A 16,707-nucleotide genomic window follows, 5' to 3' on the forward strand; every position below is an offset into this window, starting at 1 on the left:
TTACCCTATACAACTCCAGGCACCTCACACGCAGATAAGGAGCCTTGGCTTGAGCCTGGGAGAACTTTATGCCCGAGTTGAGCTCTGTCCTTGATGGGACAGCAGGCTGCTTGCTGCTTGTGCTGATCGACACATTTACAAAACAAAAGATGCTGATGGAGAGGTATGAAGGCATTTAAGGTGGGCCGGGATTACAATTTTTTTCATAGGCTTTAGGGATTCGGCGTTAATTTCTGCTTCCTGGTGCAAAATTCTTGAACAGCCATTCCTTTTCTGAACTGATGAGCCACTAGACAAGTGGTCTTTAAAATGTTTACTATGAGAACCTCAGAGCCACAAGTATATGAGGTGACAAAATAGAACATTAACTTTTGTAAGGTCAGTTACGCATTACGGAAGTCTGTTGCACAGATTATTCTCATTAGGTGACTAGCAACTCTAAGTTCAGCTTTCACTGTATCATTCACCTGTGGATAAATAATTTTATTGGCTCCCTAATCATGGATGCTGAATGCAAAGATCATGTGACACCAAATGTGTAATATATAAATCAAATATTACCCAGCAATTATAAAAGAAAAAAATGCAAATGAAAAGATAGCAATGACAGATTTTTTACCTGCCTATGGGGGAATGCTGAATTCAAGAATTGCAAAAGTACTGATTTAAATAATTAAACTAAAGGTGGCTCCGTTTCCCCAAAACCTTTAATGCAATACCATGGCCTATTTTACATAATTCTAAGACTAGCAAATAGGATGCAAGTCACACATGAAAGCTTAGAAATCTGCAGTGAGTATAGTGCCAATAAAAAGTATTCAACCTTTGTACCTTTCCCAATTTATTGTTACGCAACACTGAATTGCAGTGGATTTCATTTGGCTTTTTTGACACTGATCATCAGAAAAAGACCATTTAATGTGGTCTAAAATAATTACAAACACAAAATTATTGATTGCATTAAGTATTTACCACCCCCCCCAAAAAAAACTTTAATATGACACACCTAAATCACCAATTGGTTTTAGAAATCACATAATTTGATAAATCGAAATCACCTGTCTGTAGTCAAGAGGTTTTATTTGACTGTGGTAAAAATACACCTTATCTGGAAGGTCTAGCTTGGGTGAGTCAGTATTACACAAGGGAAAAGATCACTCCAAGAAACTCAGTGAAAAGGTGATTGAAATGAACAAATCACTGACTGAAGACAAGAAAATATCCAAGTCACTGAGTATCCCCTGGAGTAGAGTTAAATCAGTCATTAAGAAATAGAATTATGGCACAGTTGTAAATCTGCCCATAGCAGGCTATGCACAAAAACAGAGTGATAGTGCAAGACGATGACTGGTAAGGGAGGCCACCAAGTGCTCTGTGATAATTCTGAAGGTGTTACAAGCTACAGTTGTTCAGACTGGAGTGACCATGCATACAACTATTGACTGGGTGCTTCACCAGAGGCAGAGAAAGTAACTGTTAAAAAGAAAATGCACATGACATCTTGTTAAGAGTTTGCCAGAAGTGTGAGAGACTGTAAAGTCAAAAGGACTAAGGTCTTGTGGTCTGATGAGGCTAAAATTGTAGTTCTGGCCAACAAACTAAATGCGATGTCATGCCTAAGCCAAACACTGCACAATATCAGAACCACACCATCCCCACAGTGAAGCGTGATGGTGGTAGCTTCATGATGTGGGGATGCATCTTTTCAGCAAGTCTTAGATGACTTGCAAGGATAGAGGGAAAAACCAATGCAGTGAAATGCACAGAAATTCTGGAAGAAAATCTGATGCAATCTTCAAGAAACCTGTGCCTTGGGAGAGGATTCGTTTTCCAGTAAGACAATGACCTCAGTACAAAGCCAAAGTCACACTTAAATTGCATAAAAGCCACCCTGTTAATGTCCTGAGTGGCAGAGTCAGGGTCCAGATCACAATCCAATTAAGAGTTTGTGAGTGGACTTAACAAAGGCTGTTCATGCACAGTCCGCAATGCAACCTAACCGAGACAGAGCAGTTTGTCATAGAAGAATGGGAAAAACTGCAGTGCCCAGATCTACAAAGCTGATAGACTTATCTACATTAGACTCAAGACTAATTGTTGCTGAAGGTCTACTAAATACTGACTTGAAGGAAATTAATATTTATATACAGTACTGTGCAAAAGTTTTAGGCAGGTGTGAAAAAATGCTGTAAACAAAGAATGCTTTCAGAAATATAAAAAATGAGTGTTTATTGTTATCAGTTTACAAAATGCAAAGTGAGAGAACAAAACAAAAATTAAATCAAATCAATATTTGGTGTTACTACCTTTTTCCTTCAAACCAGCATCAATTCATATATAGGTACACTTGCACAAAGTCAGGGATTTTGTAGGATTATAGTCAGGTGTATGATCAACCAATTATACAAAACAGGTGCTAATGATCATCAATGTCACACGTAGGTTGAAACACAGTCATTAACTGAAACAGAAACAGCTGTGTAGGAGGCTTAAAACTGGGTGAGGAACAGCCAAACTCTGCTACCAAGGTGAGGTTGTGGAAGACAGTTTCATGTCATGGCAAGACTGAGCACAGCAACAAGACACAAGTTAGTATACTCTCCCAGACAAAGATTTCAAAGGAGACTGGGGTTTCAAGATGTGCTGTTCAAGCTCTTTTGAAGAAGCACAAAGAAACGGGCAACATTGAGGATCGCAGACGCAGTGGTTGGCAAAGGAAACTTAGTGCAGCAGATGAAAGACGTATCAAGCTTATTACCCTTCGAAATCAGAATATGTCCAGCAGTGCCATCAGCTCAGAACTGGCAGAAACCAGTGAGACCCAGGTATACCCATCTACTGTCCAGAGAAGTCTGGTCAGAAGTGGTCTTCATGGAAGAGTTGTAGCCAAAAAGCCATGCCTCCGACGTGGAAACAAGTCCAAGCGACTCAAGTATGCACGAAAACATAGGAACAGGGGTGCAGAAAAATGGCAGCAGGTGCTCTGGACTGATGAGTCAAAATTTGAAATATCTGGCTGTAGCACAAGGTAGTTTGTTCGTCGAAGGGCTGGAGAGCAGTACAATAATGAGTGTCTGCAGGCAACAGTGAAGCATGGTGGAGGTTCCTTGAACATTTGGGGCTGTATTTCTGCAAATGGAGTTGGAGATTTGGTCAGGATTAATGGTGTTCTCAATGCTGAGAAATACAGGCAGATACTTATCCATCATGCAATACCATCAGGGAGGCGTATGATTGGCCCCAAATTTATTCTGCAGCAGGACAACGACCCCAAACATACAGCCAAAGTCATTAAGTACTACTATCTTCAGCGTAAAGAAGAACAAGAAGTCCTGGAAGTGATGGTATGCCCGCAACAGAGCCCTGACCTCAACATTATTGAGTGTGTCTGGGATTACATGAAGAGACAGAAGGATGTGAGGAAGCCTACATCCACAGAAGACCTGTGGTTAGTTCTCCAAGATGTTTGGAACAACCTACCAGCCGAATTCCTTCAAAAACTGTGTGCAAGTGTACCTAGAAGAATTGATGCTGTTTTGAAGGCAAAGGGTGGTCACGCCAAATATTGATTTGATTTAGATTTCTCTTTTGTTCATTCACTGCATTTTGTTGATTGATGAAAATAAATGATTAACACTTTCATTTTTGAAAGCATTCTTTGTTTACAGCATTTTTTCACACCTGCCTAAACCTTTTGCACAGTACTGTATACATTATTGTTTTTTAAAATATTTGAATTAATTTAGACCAATTTGCAGAGATGTGATTTTGACATAAATAGACTTTTTCTGTTGATCCGTTTCAAAAAAGCTCAATGATATCCACTGGGTTTGAACACTGTATAACAAAATGTAAAAACTTCCAGGGTGATGAATACTTTTTTTATGCACTATAATAAAGTCTTACAAATGAGATTTAATGTGTGTATTATTATGTATGGATGTCTATATTTGAAATCATATTACTTTAAATACATATACATTTATTTCCTTTATAAGGTAAACCTTGAGGCTGTGCTCTTTGAAGGTTGTATATTATAACAGAACTAAAACAATAACATGACGTCAAACTTGGCCAGAGCATTTATGTTGCTTTTACTTTTGATATGGGTGTTTAAAACCCAAGACTGGAAGAGAACAATTAGAAAATTCAACATTTGCTCAGCGCACCCAAAGGTAGTTCCATTCTGCAATGGATTAATTAGATAAACAGATAAATTACCTTTCTGTATATAGTACCAGAATATTCTGACAGACAGTAAATATTTGAAACTTCTGAATAAAACAGTATAAAAACACACAATTAATAGAAATCATTTGAATTAATATATTACATCTTTCTTCTGGGGCATTCAACCTGAAGACTCTTTCAGCTACGACAATGGAATAATCAACCTTTCTTAACAGAATCCAACAGTGCCATGTGGTAAATAAGCTTGTCAAAACAGGAAAAGGACACTAAAATCTAAAACTTTTTGGTAGGTGTCTATGAAGAAATTTTCAAAAAGTGTGCATCTTTTATATCCTGATTTGCTTCTGGAAAGAAACTTAAAAGACTGAGTTGCTTCTTACCTGGTGGATCACGACATATATAGCAGGTATATCTTTCAGGAACGTTGTGCTCTAGCAGTCCCATACAAACACCATGCTGCCAACAAAGGCATTCTTCACACTAAAAGGCAAAACAGTTCACAAAATAAACACTGAAAAAATAAATAGAAAGCTCATATGTACAACAGACAATTAGTCCTAAACATGGTTATTTTTTTTATTTACCTAAAAGTATTATTTAGCAGCATATACATACACAATGTAAATAAATCATGATTTAATCATAAGAGGTTGTAAACACATACACAACAACACACACATATATACAGTGCATCCGGAAAGTATTCACAGCGCATCACTTTTTCCACATGTTGTTATGTTACAGCCTTATTCCAAAATGGATTAAATTCATTTTTTTCCTCAGAATTCTACACACAACACTCCATAATGACAACGTGAAAAAAGTTTACTTGAGATTTTTGCAAATTTATTAAAAATAAAAAAATTGAGAAAGCACATGTACATAAGTACTCACAGCCTTTGCCATGAAGCTCAAAATTGAGCTCAGGTGCATCCTGTTTCCCCTGATCATCCTTGAGATGTTTCTGCAGCTTAATTGGAGTCCACCTGTGGTAAATTCAGTTGATTGGACATGATTTGGAAAGGCACACACCTGTCTATATAAGGTTTCACAGTTGACAGTTCATGTCAGAGCACAAACCAAGCATGAAGTCAAAGGAATTGTCTGTAGACCTCCGAGACAGGATTGTTTCGAGGCACAAATCTGGGGAAAGTTACAGAAAAATTTATGCTGCTTTGAAGGTCCCAATGAGCATAGTGGCCTCCATCATCCGTAAGTGGAAGAAGTTCGAAACCACCAGGACTCTTCCTAGAGTTGGCTGGCCATCTAAACTGAGTGATCAGGGGAGAAGGGCCTTAGTCTGGGAGGTGACCAAGAACCTGATGGTCACTCTGTCAGAGCTGCAGAGGTCCTCTGTGGAGAGAGGAGAACCTTCCAGATGGACAACCATCTCTGCAGCAATCCACCAATCAGACCTGTATGGTAGAGTGGCCAGACGGAAGCCACTCCTTAGTAAAAGGCACATGGCAGCCCGCCTGGAGTTTGCCAAAAGGCACCTGAAGGACTCTCAGACCATGAGAAAGAAAATTCTCTGGTCTGATGAGACAAAGATTGAACTCTTTGGTGTGAATGCCAGGCGTCACGTTTGGAGGAATCCAGGCACCGCTCATCACCAGGCCAATACCATCCCTACAGTGAAGCATGGTGTGGCAGCATCATGTTGTGGGGATGTTTTTCAGCGGCAGGAACTGGGAGACTAGTCAGGATAAAGAAAAAGATGACTGCAGCAATGTACAGAGACAACCTGGATGAAAACCTGCTCCAGAGTGCTCTTGACCTCAGACTGGGGCGACAATTCATCTTTCAGCAGGACAACGACCCCAAGCACACAGCCAAGATATCAAAGGAGTGGCTTCAGGACAACTCTGTGAATGTCCTTGAGTGGCCCAGCCAGAGCCCAGACTTGAATCCGATTGAACATCTCTGGAGAGATCTTAAAATGGCTGTGCGCCGACGCTTCCCATCCAACCTGATGGAGCTTGAGAGGTGCTGCAAAGAGGAATGGGCGAAACTGGCCAAGGATAGGTGTGCCAAGCTTGTGGCATCATATTCAAAAAGACTTGAGGCTGTAATTGCTGCCAAAGGTGCATCGACAAAGTATTGTGCAAAGGCTGTGAATACTAATGTACATGCGATTTCTCAATTTTTTTTATTTTTAATAAATTTGCAAAAATCTCAAGTAAACTTTTTTCACGTTGTCATTATGGGGTGTTGTGTGTAGAATTCTGAGGAAAAAATGAATTTAATCCATTTTGGAATAAGGCTGTAACATAACAAAAGGTGGAAAAAGTGATGCGCTGTGAATACTTTCCGGATTCACTGTATATGTATATCTATATATCCCTTGGCAGGAAAACTAAAAAGTCTAAAACCATCAGCCAAGATGGCAACAACACAGCAAGTGCCGTCGTTCTGAAAGCTAGAAGCAACAATGATGCCTGATTGAAAATGTAGTAGTTTGCAACAAGACGCTTTTGAATGTTGGTATAATAATGTAATTAAGAATTACAAAAAATAAAGGTGACACTGCGTGATAGGGATTGCAAAGCCTACTGTAGATGAATATGTAATAATTGTTGTGATTTAGTATGACACAGCATGAATTGTGGGCAGGAAGGCAGATGGGTGAAGTTAAAGATGAGAGACAAGTGGTAAACTTCAAATGGGATCTGTCCTGAACCAATTTCTACATGTAATATTAATGGAACTATTGACCAATGGATAAAGCAAGGGACTGGTATAAGCAAAAACACAGCAATCACAAAAAATAAAACTAGACTTGAGGGAGTAGATGCTAAAACAGAGCCATAGTAATGAAGCAGAAGGCTGATAGATGAATGCTGGAAAGGAAACACTATTTAATCAGAGATTAAATGCTGGGAGGTCAGAGCATATAGTCAGCAAGAGATACAAAATGCAAGGTGCTGATAGACCACAGGAAAGATTCGCTGTGCTTGTTGGAAGAATGTGAGAGAGGCTGATATAGTAAGTTCATACCAGTTTAAAGACATTTTTCTTACTTAAGCTATATTCTAGATATTGTCATAGAGTTAGCAGAAGTGGCAGTCAAAGTACTTTTCCCAAAAGGTATGTAGCTCAGTTCATCAAGCTTATAAAGTAAACTACTAACTACACTGTCCATATATAAACTGTTGTAATTTTACCGTATTTAAAATGATACGAATACAAAAACTGACAATTAAATGTAGAACTATGGAATGCTGCAAATTTAAGAAATTAGAGCATCTGAATTTTTCTGAAACATTATGTGCCAAAATGTGACACTGTGAGATTTTTTTTCCCCATTGTATAATATTTGTGCATCCTGCTTTTATAATCACCAATAAAATTGACAGCCCCTGTAGAATTAGTCAAGGCAGACTTTTCAGTTTCTTGGAGTCTCTTTTTCAGCTGAAGAAGCCAGTGGGCACACAATGTTTTAATCCGCACAACTTCATCCGACAGGGAGAGTGGCACCTGAAGGCTGATTTATACTTCAGATTTTTCACGTGTATGAACTGACACTGTCAAAGTTAAAAGAACGGACACACTCAATTTGTCTCAAGCGTCTCTTTCTGCCTAACAGTGACTGTAGGGCTGTGATATTTTGTGCAGACAAAATTCTAACATGCGATCATTGCTTAAACATGTTAGACTGACCTGTTACAGCACAGTATAGTTGTATGGAGGAAAAGTAGAGTAAGAGCATACAAAATATACCGTCAATGATATTCTGTCTTAAATAAACCGGAATACTTATGGTTTTTATGATAATGGTTTTAACAAATGGAACAACTGTACTGTATGTATTAAAATCAACTATCCAACTCTTGTCAAAAATTTATTACATAAAAAAATACATCCAAGTAATTAAAAAATACACAGATAACAAACTGACAAAATTTTAGAATATAGCACAGAACCTTAATAGCTACAGTTAGTACTAAAACTATATGAAAACCAGAAAACAAAAAAAAAACAGCAGCTAGGTGACTAATTATAGAGTCAATACAAATTTAAACCCAGAAGGACAACATAAGGAAAGAAAGTCTGAACAAACTTAAGATTCTTTGGAAGATGTGCATTTTTAAAAAGCACTTGACACATATGTGACCTGCAGCATTTATGTTCATCTTTAATTTTTAAGAAATGCATCCTTTACCAAGATTTACTAATACTAGCCAAAGTTCACTCCTTCATGAAGTACACATCCAACCTGTACTGCTAGAAAATTGAAAGCTAAAAGGAACAATATATAATAAAAACACAGCATGTTTACCAGTACAATGACCTGAAGGATGTATGGAATGATAAAATAATACACTAACAAGCATGTTAATTATTTCTCTAATTTTGCGCACTGCACATGACAATAAAAATGAGAATAAAAAATTTAAATGTCACAGTCAAATATATTTGAATGAATCGATACTTCTACTGTGAAATACTCATAGGTCAATTGTTTACTCAAATGAAAATCCTTAACTAATACATCATCTAGAGAATTTTAAAAGCTGTCAAGTTTTTCCAAGTCAAGTAATAATGCACTAGCTTGTTCAGGATTTACAATCTGTTTTAAATGTAACTGTCCATAATGCAAACTGTTGTTCTTAAACATTAATTGTTTATCTAAAACTATACTACAGGACAACTTTTTCAAAGACTTTGAGAGCTTGGACACCATATAGCTGGGAAAATTGTATACATGGAAAATGATCTATCAGTTTTCCAGATTTTGACATCTAGCAGGCTCTCTGGCATTGAAGGGTGGTATTTAAGTAGCTGTACAGTGTATGGGAGTGAGATTGGCAGTCGAAGAGAAAAATGAAGTAAATTTGAAACAGAGTAAACATGTAGAGGTTCAGAGCAGAGTTGAAAGGATTGGTGTGTAGATGTTACACAATGTGATGAGAAGTAGAATGATGTGACAAGAAAGAAGTCAAGAAGGAACAATCAAGACAATGTAATTACAATGAGCTTTGTTTACAAGAATGCCCAACCTTGGAAAACTGAGAAAGGGAATACTGGAGACAATTGTCAACTCTTGAGAAAATTTTATTGGCCATTAAACTGTTCTTTTACAGCTTACGTTTGGTTCCTTGTCTCCACTTTGCATGCTCTCTTTATATATTTTCCCCAACTTTTTTGGTCTCAAAGCAAAATGCCTAATATATTGGATTGGATTACCTGAATCATAAAATCATTCTCCTCTTGTACTTCACAAATACAGCGTACAATTTCATGACACTGGTCATCTTCATCTGGTGCATCTTCATCAGGATTTGTGGTCACATCTACTTCTTGGCTGAACTCTTCTTCACTCCAAAACAGACTATCAGTTGAGGAGTTGCTAAGACTATCTTCCTCTGTGAAGATCAAAAGAAACGAAACAAAACTTTATAAGAATGTTCACGCTACACAGAATTTTTCATTACAAACTCCATATCATGATGCTTAAATGTGTGTTAAGAAAAGAATGTTCCAAAATTCTAGGGTGTTTCCTAAACAAATGTAAGCAGTAAACTGCCAGAGGTTAAAATTTGAAGTTTAGGATAGCAAAAACTAAAAAAAGGAAATTTCAGAAATATTACAAATATTTGTTACTATTGTTACTTCAGGGAACAACTAATAGGTTACAACCTACAGATGTTCTGTAGCAGTTAAGGTAAAATTAAGCCTTGCAAGTTGAAGCAAGCAATTTGCACAGATGTCCTAACTTCTATTGATTATTTAAAACAAAAACTCATCTCCTAAAGCAGAGTTGGAACAGACTGTATTACTAGATACTCTGAACTACTATTTGGACAATATTACACTGTAGAAAGTTGTGAAGCGAATAGGGATGAAGCCCCCAGTGTGTGTGTATATACATAATATATATACACACACACACACATTATATATATATATATATATATATATATATATACACATACATACATACATACAGGTGCTGGTCAAAAAATTAGAATATCATGACAAAGTTGATTTATTTCAGTAATTCCATTCAAAAAGTTAAACTTGTATATTAGATTCATTCATTACACACAGACTGATGTATTTCAAATGTTTATTTCTTTTAATGTTGAGGATTATAACTGACAACTAATTTAAAAACAAGCCCTGTGCATTCTTTAACTGCCTTATGCGGCCAGTCCCCTCTCTCTCACGCGTGTGTGTGTGTTGTGTGTGTCTCTCGCATACGTGCATATGTGTGTGTTGTGCGTGTCTCTCACTCGCTGCACAGGGAATACACAGGTAGAGACTGAACACGTGTGGAAATCATTGGCGTGCACAAACCGAAAGGGAAACTGGCTTGTTTGTATACCGAGTGTGTGGTCATGAACAGATGCAAAAGTTTGGAGAACTTTTTGGTCGTAACCCGATTTGTACGTGTTCAGAGACATTCGTGAACCGAGGTTCGAGAGAGACTGTGTATATGTTTGAAATAGTAGGTAACCACCCATACAATCAGATTGTGATTCAGACTACAAATGCCATGAATGTAATTACCCCGATCTACATGCTGTCAAATGAACGAACCAAATGAATGAACCACACGCCGTGGCGCAACATTAGAGGCTTCACCTCTTGCGCTGACGTCCGAGGTTTGATTTCCTGAGAGGGGGGTGCAGTTAGTGTGTACGCCCGATGAGCCCAGAATTAGGGAGAAACACGTGTCGCGTACTCTTTGCATTATTTGACAGTAAAACCTATTTCAACCATTCTATGATCTGCTTCTCGCAACTGAAAGAGGGCACTGTGGCGGATGTTAGCCGACTTGCTGACCAACCACAAGCGTTACCTAGTAGGTAACCACCCATACAATCAGATTGTGTCCCTGTGCCTTATTTATTGTCATTGCAAAGGCCAATCTAACAGGAAATTGTCTGCGTGTAAAAGTAAAAGGCAAATTTGAATCTGATGGGGTCATGGATTCTGTCTCTTTCGCGCCTGTGTGTGTGTGTGTGTATGTGTGTGTCTCTCTCTCGCGTGTGTTTGTCTCTTTCTCTCTCTCGCATGTGTGTCTCTCTCTGTCTCTCTCTCTCTCGCTCGCGCGCGCACCTGTGTGCTGTAAATGAATGAAAAGATAGAACCCTGGAGAGAGCAACATACAATTGTCCGTGACTGAAAACTGGTTTTGGCAGATACAGGCATATCTTCTTGCAAGTTTGTCCCTGCGCCTTATTAATTGTCATTGCAAAGGCCAATCTAACAGGAAATTGTCTGCGTGTAAAAGTAAAAGGCAAATTTGAATCTGATGGGGTCAGGGAAATCTGGGGAATAAGGACAGTTTGTGAGGTAGCAACTGCGATTGTTTTACACTCCAGTACATTGCGGTGAATGCTGAGAACAGTCAGTCTTGTGCCTTTACAGAGACTTCTTGCTGGCATGAGGTTTCTGAGAAGCATGACAACTGAACCAATTTTAAGTTTGACTTTATGCAGAGGCATGACAGTGGGAGTAATGGCTGCCCGGCGGGTCATGGGAATACTGCCGCCGGATCGGCAGTCGGCATCGTTTATGGTCGGAACTATGACGGTATGTGGTGATCTTCAAACCTCTGACTTTCGATCTTGATTAATGAAAACATTCTTGGCAAATGCTTTCGCTCTCGTGTGAATTGTTGGCTCTGTAGTACGTGTGCCACGGTCGGCTGCTTAGTGAATTGTTGGTGGGTGGGGCTCGGTCTTGCGTGCGTCTTGCTTGCCTTGGACTTAGTGAATTACATTTTATATATATATATATATATATATATATATATATATAAATAGGTATATATGTTGATTTCATATACTTTGTTGATCTCTGAGGAGAAACCGGCTTTCCACATTACCTTTGCGAAGTAGGGTGCAGAATCAACCATTGTACAGCATCCTTGGAGCAATTTTCAGGATAAAGGTCTTGCTCAAGGGCCCAACACAGTAGAATACCTTCTGGTAATAACAGATTTCTCCCAATTTATGCATTTGTATTACTTTATCTCAGACTTCTTAGATATCCTTTACATTAACAACCTGAATAATGATTCCTCAACTTTGGGGTTTTCATCAAGAAAATGTGGCCGTTATATTTCAATGATTCACCAGTGGAGGCCAATTAAAGGTGACTGTGTCCTCATTAGGCAATTGTTTTTCACCACGGTAAACTTATGAGTTCCCATAATGCAAGGACTTAATGTAAGTATTTTTTTAAATATTTTTTTCTCACAAAATATTTACAATGTCAGTATTTGATTTGTTATTTAATAAAATTTAGACATTTGTTCAACAGTCTAAATAATTGCCTTCATATTTCAAGGTTTAACACTAATGCAAGCAGAATATTTTGATGTTTGATTAAGAGATATTAGCTGGAAAATAACCAAAGTTTTCTTTAAAATGTTCTTCTTTGCAATACACGCATAGAATGGAATAAATCTAAATATTTTTGCAAAGCACTATATTTGATTTTATAATAGGGACCCCTTTGATTCTACATAACTACCTCAATTTATACCACAACAATAAATATGTAAAAACTGTATTTTTATCTTTTTAACAATTTCCTTTCCATAGAGCATGTAGTAGGATTAAAAATTAGTTGACAAAATTGACAGTTAAGATCAAGCATATGATTTTTAAGAATGAATGTAAGTACTTAATTCTATGTTAATACTTAAATTTCATTTGACACAAAAAACACAATGCATTACATAATCTTACCAGATTTGGACTTCTTTTTTTTCTTCTTCTTTTTCTTCAGCTTGATTCTCAGAAAATCTCTGTGTTTCTTCTCTTTGAACTTTTCTTTCTCTTTGACTACAATAATAAACAGAGAAAGTGGTACATAAGATGAATAACCAAAACTTTTAGGAAATGAAATTATATCTACTAGGGCAGGGGTAGGCAACGTCGGTCCTGGTGAGCCGCAGTATGTGCAGGTTTTTGTTCCAACCCAGTTCCTTAACGAGAACTCAATTATTGCTGATGAAGCACATATTGCTTAAGTGACATTTTGATGCTTCATTTTAGTGGTCTCGCTTGTTAAGGTTCTCCAACCTTAATTGCTTATTTCAATCTTAAACTGCTGCATTCAGTGTTTTAATTGCTCCTTATTAGCAATAAGACGTAAAAGACAAAGCAGCCAGCAGTTCTCCAGCTAGCTTTTTTCCAATTACATCTGTGTGTGTTCATCATGCACTGTTTGATTTAATAAAACACTTAATAGAAAAATGTGACAGACTGAAAATGATCTGTTTTAGGCTTCATATCATTTGGATGATATCCTTGGAAAGGAAAAAAATCTATGATATAAGAGCCTTACATTGCACAGACTAACAAGCCATAAAATTAAATAAGGTCTGAGATTGGCAATGATTGGTTTCTAATTAAGCAATTGGGTTGGAATGAAAACCTGTAGCCACTGCGGCTCACCAGGACCGACGTTGCCTACCCCTGTACTAGGGCAAACCAGTGTTTTGCTTTGAGAAAATGTAATTCTTGACAGTCAGATAATGCTTCAATCTAATTCTCAGTTACTGCAAGAAAAAAAAATGTAACTTATATATGTTCAATCTTTCAGTATACTGCATGGTATGTGGTATTTTCTTTGAATGTCTGGCCATTAAGTGACTAAAACATACTTGCTCTTAGTTTTCTATTCTGCTATTGAAAAGCACTGAAATGCTGACACATTTTTCCATTTAGAATTTTGTGAAGTTGTAAAGTATGCAAATAAAGTAAGTGGTACACAGGTAAAACAAACAACTGCAGTGTTAGGAGCTCAATATGCTGCAATGAATATTGGCAGAAGACAAGCAGCTTACTCTACAAATATTTTTTTTCCTTCTTTTACCACAGAGTGAACAAATCTAATTGTGTGAAGCATGTATGAACACCAGGAATGAGATTTATTGCTTGGTAAACACTCTTTTGAGGTGGTGAGAACCAATTTTAATGTTGTGCTTGCTTCAGAATAAGACATATGAAGTACTCGTATTAAAAATTACTTAAAAACAGAAATACAATCAGCCACACACCTGCCTGTATACTTAACATGTGCTACTCAGCATATACAGTATTAGGCCCCTCCATTACTGAACCTTTATTCATTATTCATCTAGATTGAACCAACCATTATTTGTCCACATTGGAGTTATGACATCGACTACAATTTGAGGACCAGGCTTCATAAGGCACACTCGCTCGTACATCCACACTTTGCCTTTGTTCTAGCATTCTTAGATTATTTTGTGTGCTTCTCAGTTCAGGACCAAATTAATATGGATGGTGTAAAATGCAAAATCACATATCATGCACATTCATTTTTTGCGAATGCATATCAGGAACAATCCCGTTTATATTTCATAGCAAAAGATATAGCTAAACTATGCAGCATGTCAGTTAGTCTCTCAAAGAAGACCCAAGATCCATGGGGCCATTGACATCAATAAAAAATAAGAGAAGAAAATGTTGCCACTGTGCCAAGGGTGTTGCACGCTCACTGTTGCAGGTCTGTGTAAGAACTCATGCAGCAATGATTTGAACCAACTGGAGCTGTGATAAAAGATTAGAGGGGGCACCTGCCAGAAGGGAGGTACAATAGCTAATGCGGGATGAAATAAAAGTATAGACATATTTCTCAGCAGTACAATACGAAAGGAATGAGTGAACTGGACGAATGTTACAGAGGTGGAAGTAAGAATCTTTCTTAATGTGATTTATGTGGGTAGAATAAGAAAGGGAGGGATCAAATATGACACCGAGATTCCTAGCAGAAGAAGGCTGATGACATCATCACCAAGAGTAACTGAAAAGGAGCTCATTTTCTCAAGCGGAGCTTTAGTGCCAAACAGAATGGTTTGTTGCAGTGTAATTTTAAAGAATAATATTCCATATGGACTTTTATTTAACTGATGCAAGTTGTGAGCTGAGAAAACTTTGAAGAACTTTCAGTTTTAGTGATTAACTGTGGAGTGGAGTTTCATCTGCATAAAAATAATATACTGTAGTACAAAGCTACAAATAATATGGCCAAGAGGAAGAATGTAGATACAGCAGAGGGACAAGGAAAGATCCTTGAAGAATTCCTTTTGTGACTTGCACTGAGCAGGACCTGCTGTTCACAAGACTAACAAACCTGTGCTTATCAGTTAGAAAACAATTTAACTATTGGAGGACAGTGTCAGTTATGACCAGGATGTTCTCCATTATGGACTGTACAATATCATGCTTGACAGTTTCAAATGCTACAAGTAAGGTGTAAAAGAATTAATGTACTGGTTTTTCCAGAGTCAGCTGGCATAAGCGAATCATTAGTTACCCGAAGCAAAGCAGTTTCAAAGTTATGCACTGTTCTGAAACCAGACTGAAAGGGTTCCATCAGCTTATCACAAATTAAATAACTAGTGAATTCAACTGACATCTTTCATTTTCATTCTTATGTTAGATGTATTTTAAAATTAAAATTAGCAGAGGATCATGACATGCTTTCATTTACATTATGTTTGCTATGCAGAATATGTACCGGTATATAGTGGGGCAAAAAAGTATTTAGTCAGCCACCAATTGTGCAAGTTCTCCCACTTAAAAAGATGAGAGAGGCCTGTAATTTTCATCATAGGTATACCTCAACTATGAGCGACAAAATGAGAAAAAAAATCCAGAAAATCACATTGTCTGATTTTTAAAGAATTTATTTGCAAATTATGGTGGAAAAATAAGTATTTGGTCACCTACAAACAAGCAAGATTTCTGGCTCTCACAGACCTGTAACTTCTTCTGTAAGAAGCTCCTCTGTCCTCCACTTGTTACCTGTATTAATGGCACCTGTTTGAACTCGTTATCAATATAAAAGACACCTGTCCACAACCTCAAACAGTCACACTCCAAACTCCACTATGGCCAAGACCAAAGAGCTGTCAAAGGACACCAGAAACAAAATTGTAGACCTGCACCAGGCTGGGAAGACTGAATCTGCAATAGGTAAGCAGCTTGGTGTGAAGAAATCAACTGTGGGAGCAATTATTAGAAAATGGAAGACATACAAGACCACTGATAATCTCCCTCGATCTGGGGCTCCACGCAAGATCTCACCCTGTGGGGTCAAAATGATCACAAGAACAGTGAGCAAAAATCCCAGAACCACACGGGGGGACCTAGTGAATGACCTGCAGAGAGCTGGGACCAAAGTAACAAAGGCTACCATCAGTAACACACTACGCCGCCAGGGACTCAAATCCTGTAGTGCCAGACGTGTCCCCCTGCTTAAGCCAGTACATGTGCAGGCCCGTCTGAAGTTTACTAGAGAGCATTTGGATGATCCAGAAGAGGACTGGGAGAATGTCATATGATCAGATGAAACCAAAATAGAACTTTTTGGTAAAAACTCTACTCGTCGTGTTTGGAGGAGAAAGAATGCTGAGTTGCATCCAAAGAACACCATACCTACTGTAAAGCATGGGGGTGGAAACATCATGCTTTGGGGCTGTTTTTCTGCAAAGGGACCAGGACGGCTGATCCATGTAAAGGAAAG

The 16,707-nt window shown here is 37.9% G+C and overlaps 3 protein-coding genes across 7 annotated transcripts in view; 2 read left to right on the forward strand and 1 right to left on the reverse strand.

The window, feature by feature from the left end:
- Positions 1-16,707, forward strand: part of ndrg3b (ndrg family member 3b) — a 1,230,027-nt gene that overhangs the window by 184,420 nt on the left and 1,028,900 nt on the right. The window lies entirely within an intron of this gene.
- Positions 1-16,707, forward strand: part of id1 (inhibitor of DNA binding 1, HLH protein) — a 739,503-nt gene that overhangs the window by 96,426 nt on the left and 626,370 nt on the right. The window lies entirely within an intron of this gene.
- phf20b (PHD finger protein 20, b) overlaps positions 1-16,707 on the reverse strand; it is a 145,284-nt gene that overhangs the window by 17,910 nt on the left and 110,667 nt on the right. For all 5 annotated transcript variants that reach the window (XM_051932911.1, XM_051932913.1, XM_051932912.1 and 2 more), the window contains 3 exons: positions 12,897-12,992; positions 9,379-9,557; positions 4,572-4,671 (listed from right to left, as the gene is read on the reverse strand). In XM_051932911.1, the coding sequence (XP_051788871.1) occupies positions 4,572-4,671; positions 9,379-9,557; positions 12,897-12,992 (375 nt within the window). The remainder of the gene's footprint in view (positions 1-4,571; positions 4,672-9,378; positions 9,558-12,896; positions 12,993-16,707) is intronic.

This window comes from Erpetoichthys calabaricus, chromosome 10 (assembly GCF_900747795.2).
Source record: "Erpetoichthys calabaricus chromosome 10, fErpCal1.3, whole genome shotgun sequence".
Taxonomy (NCBI): Eukaryota; Metazoa; Chordata; class Cladistia; order Polypteriformes; family Polypteridae; genus Erpetoichthys; species Erpetoichthys calabaricus.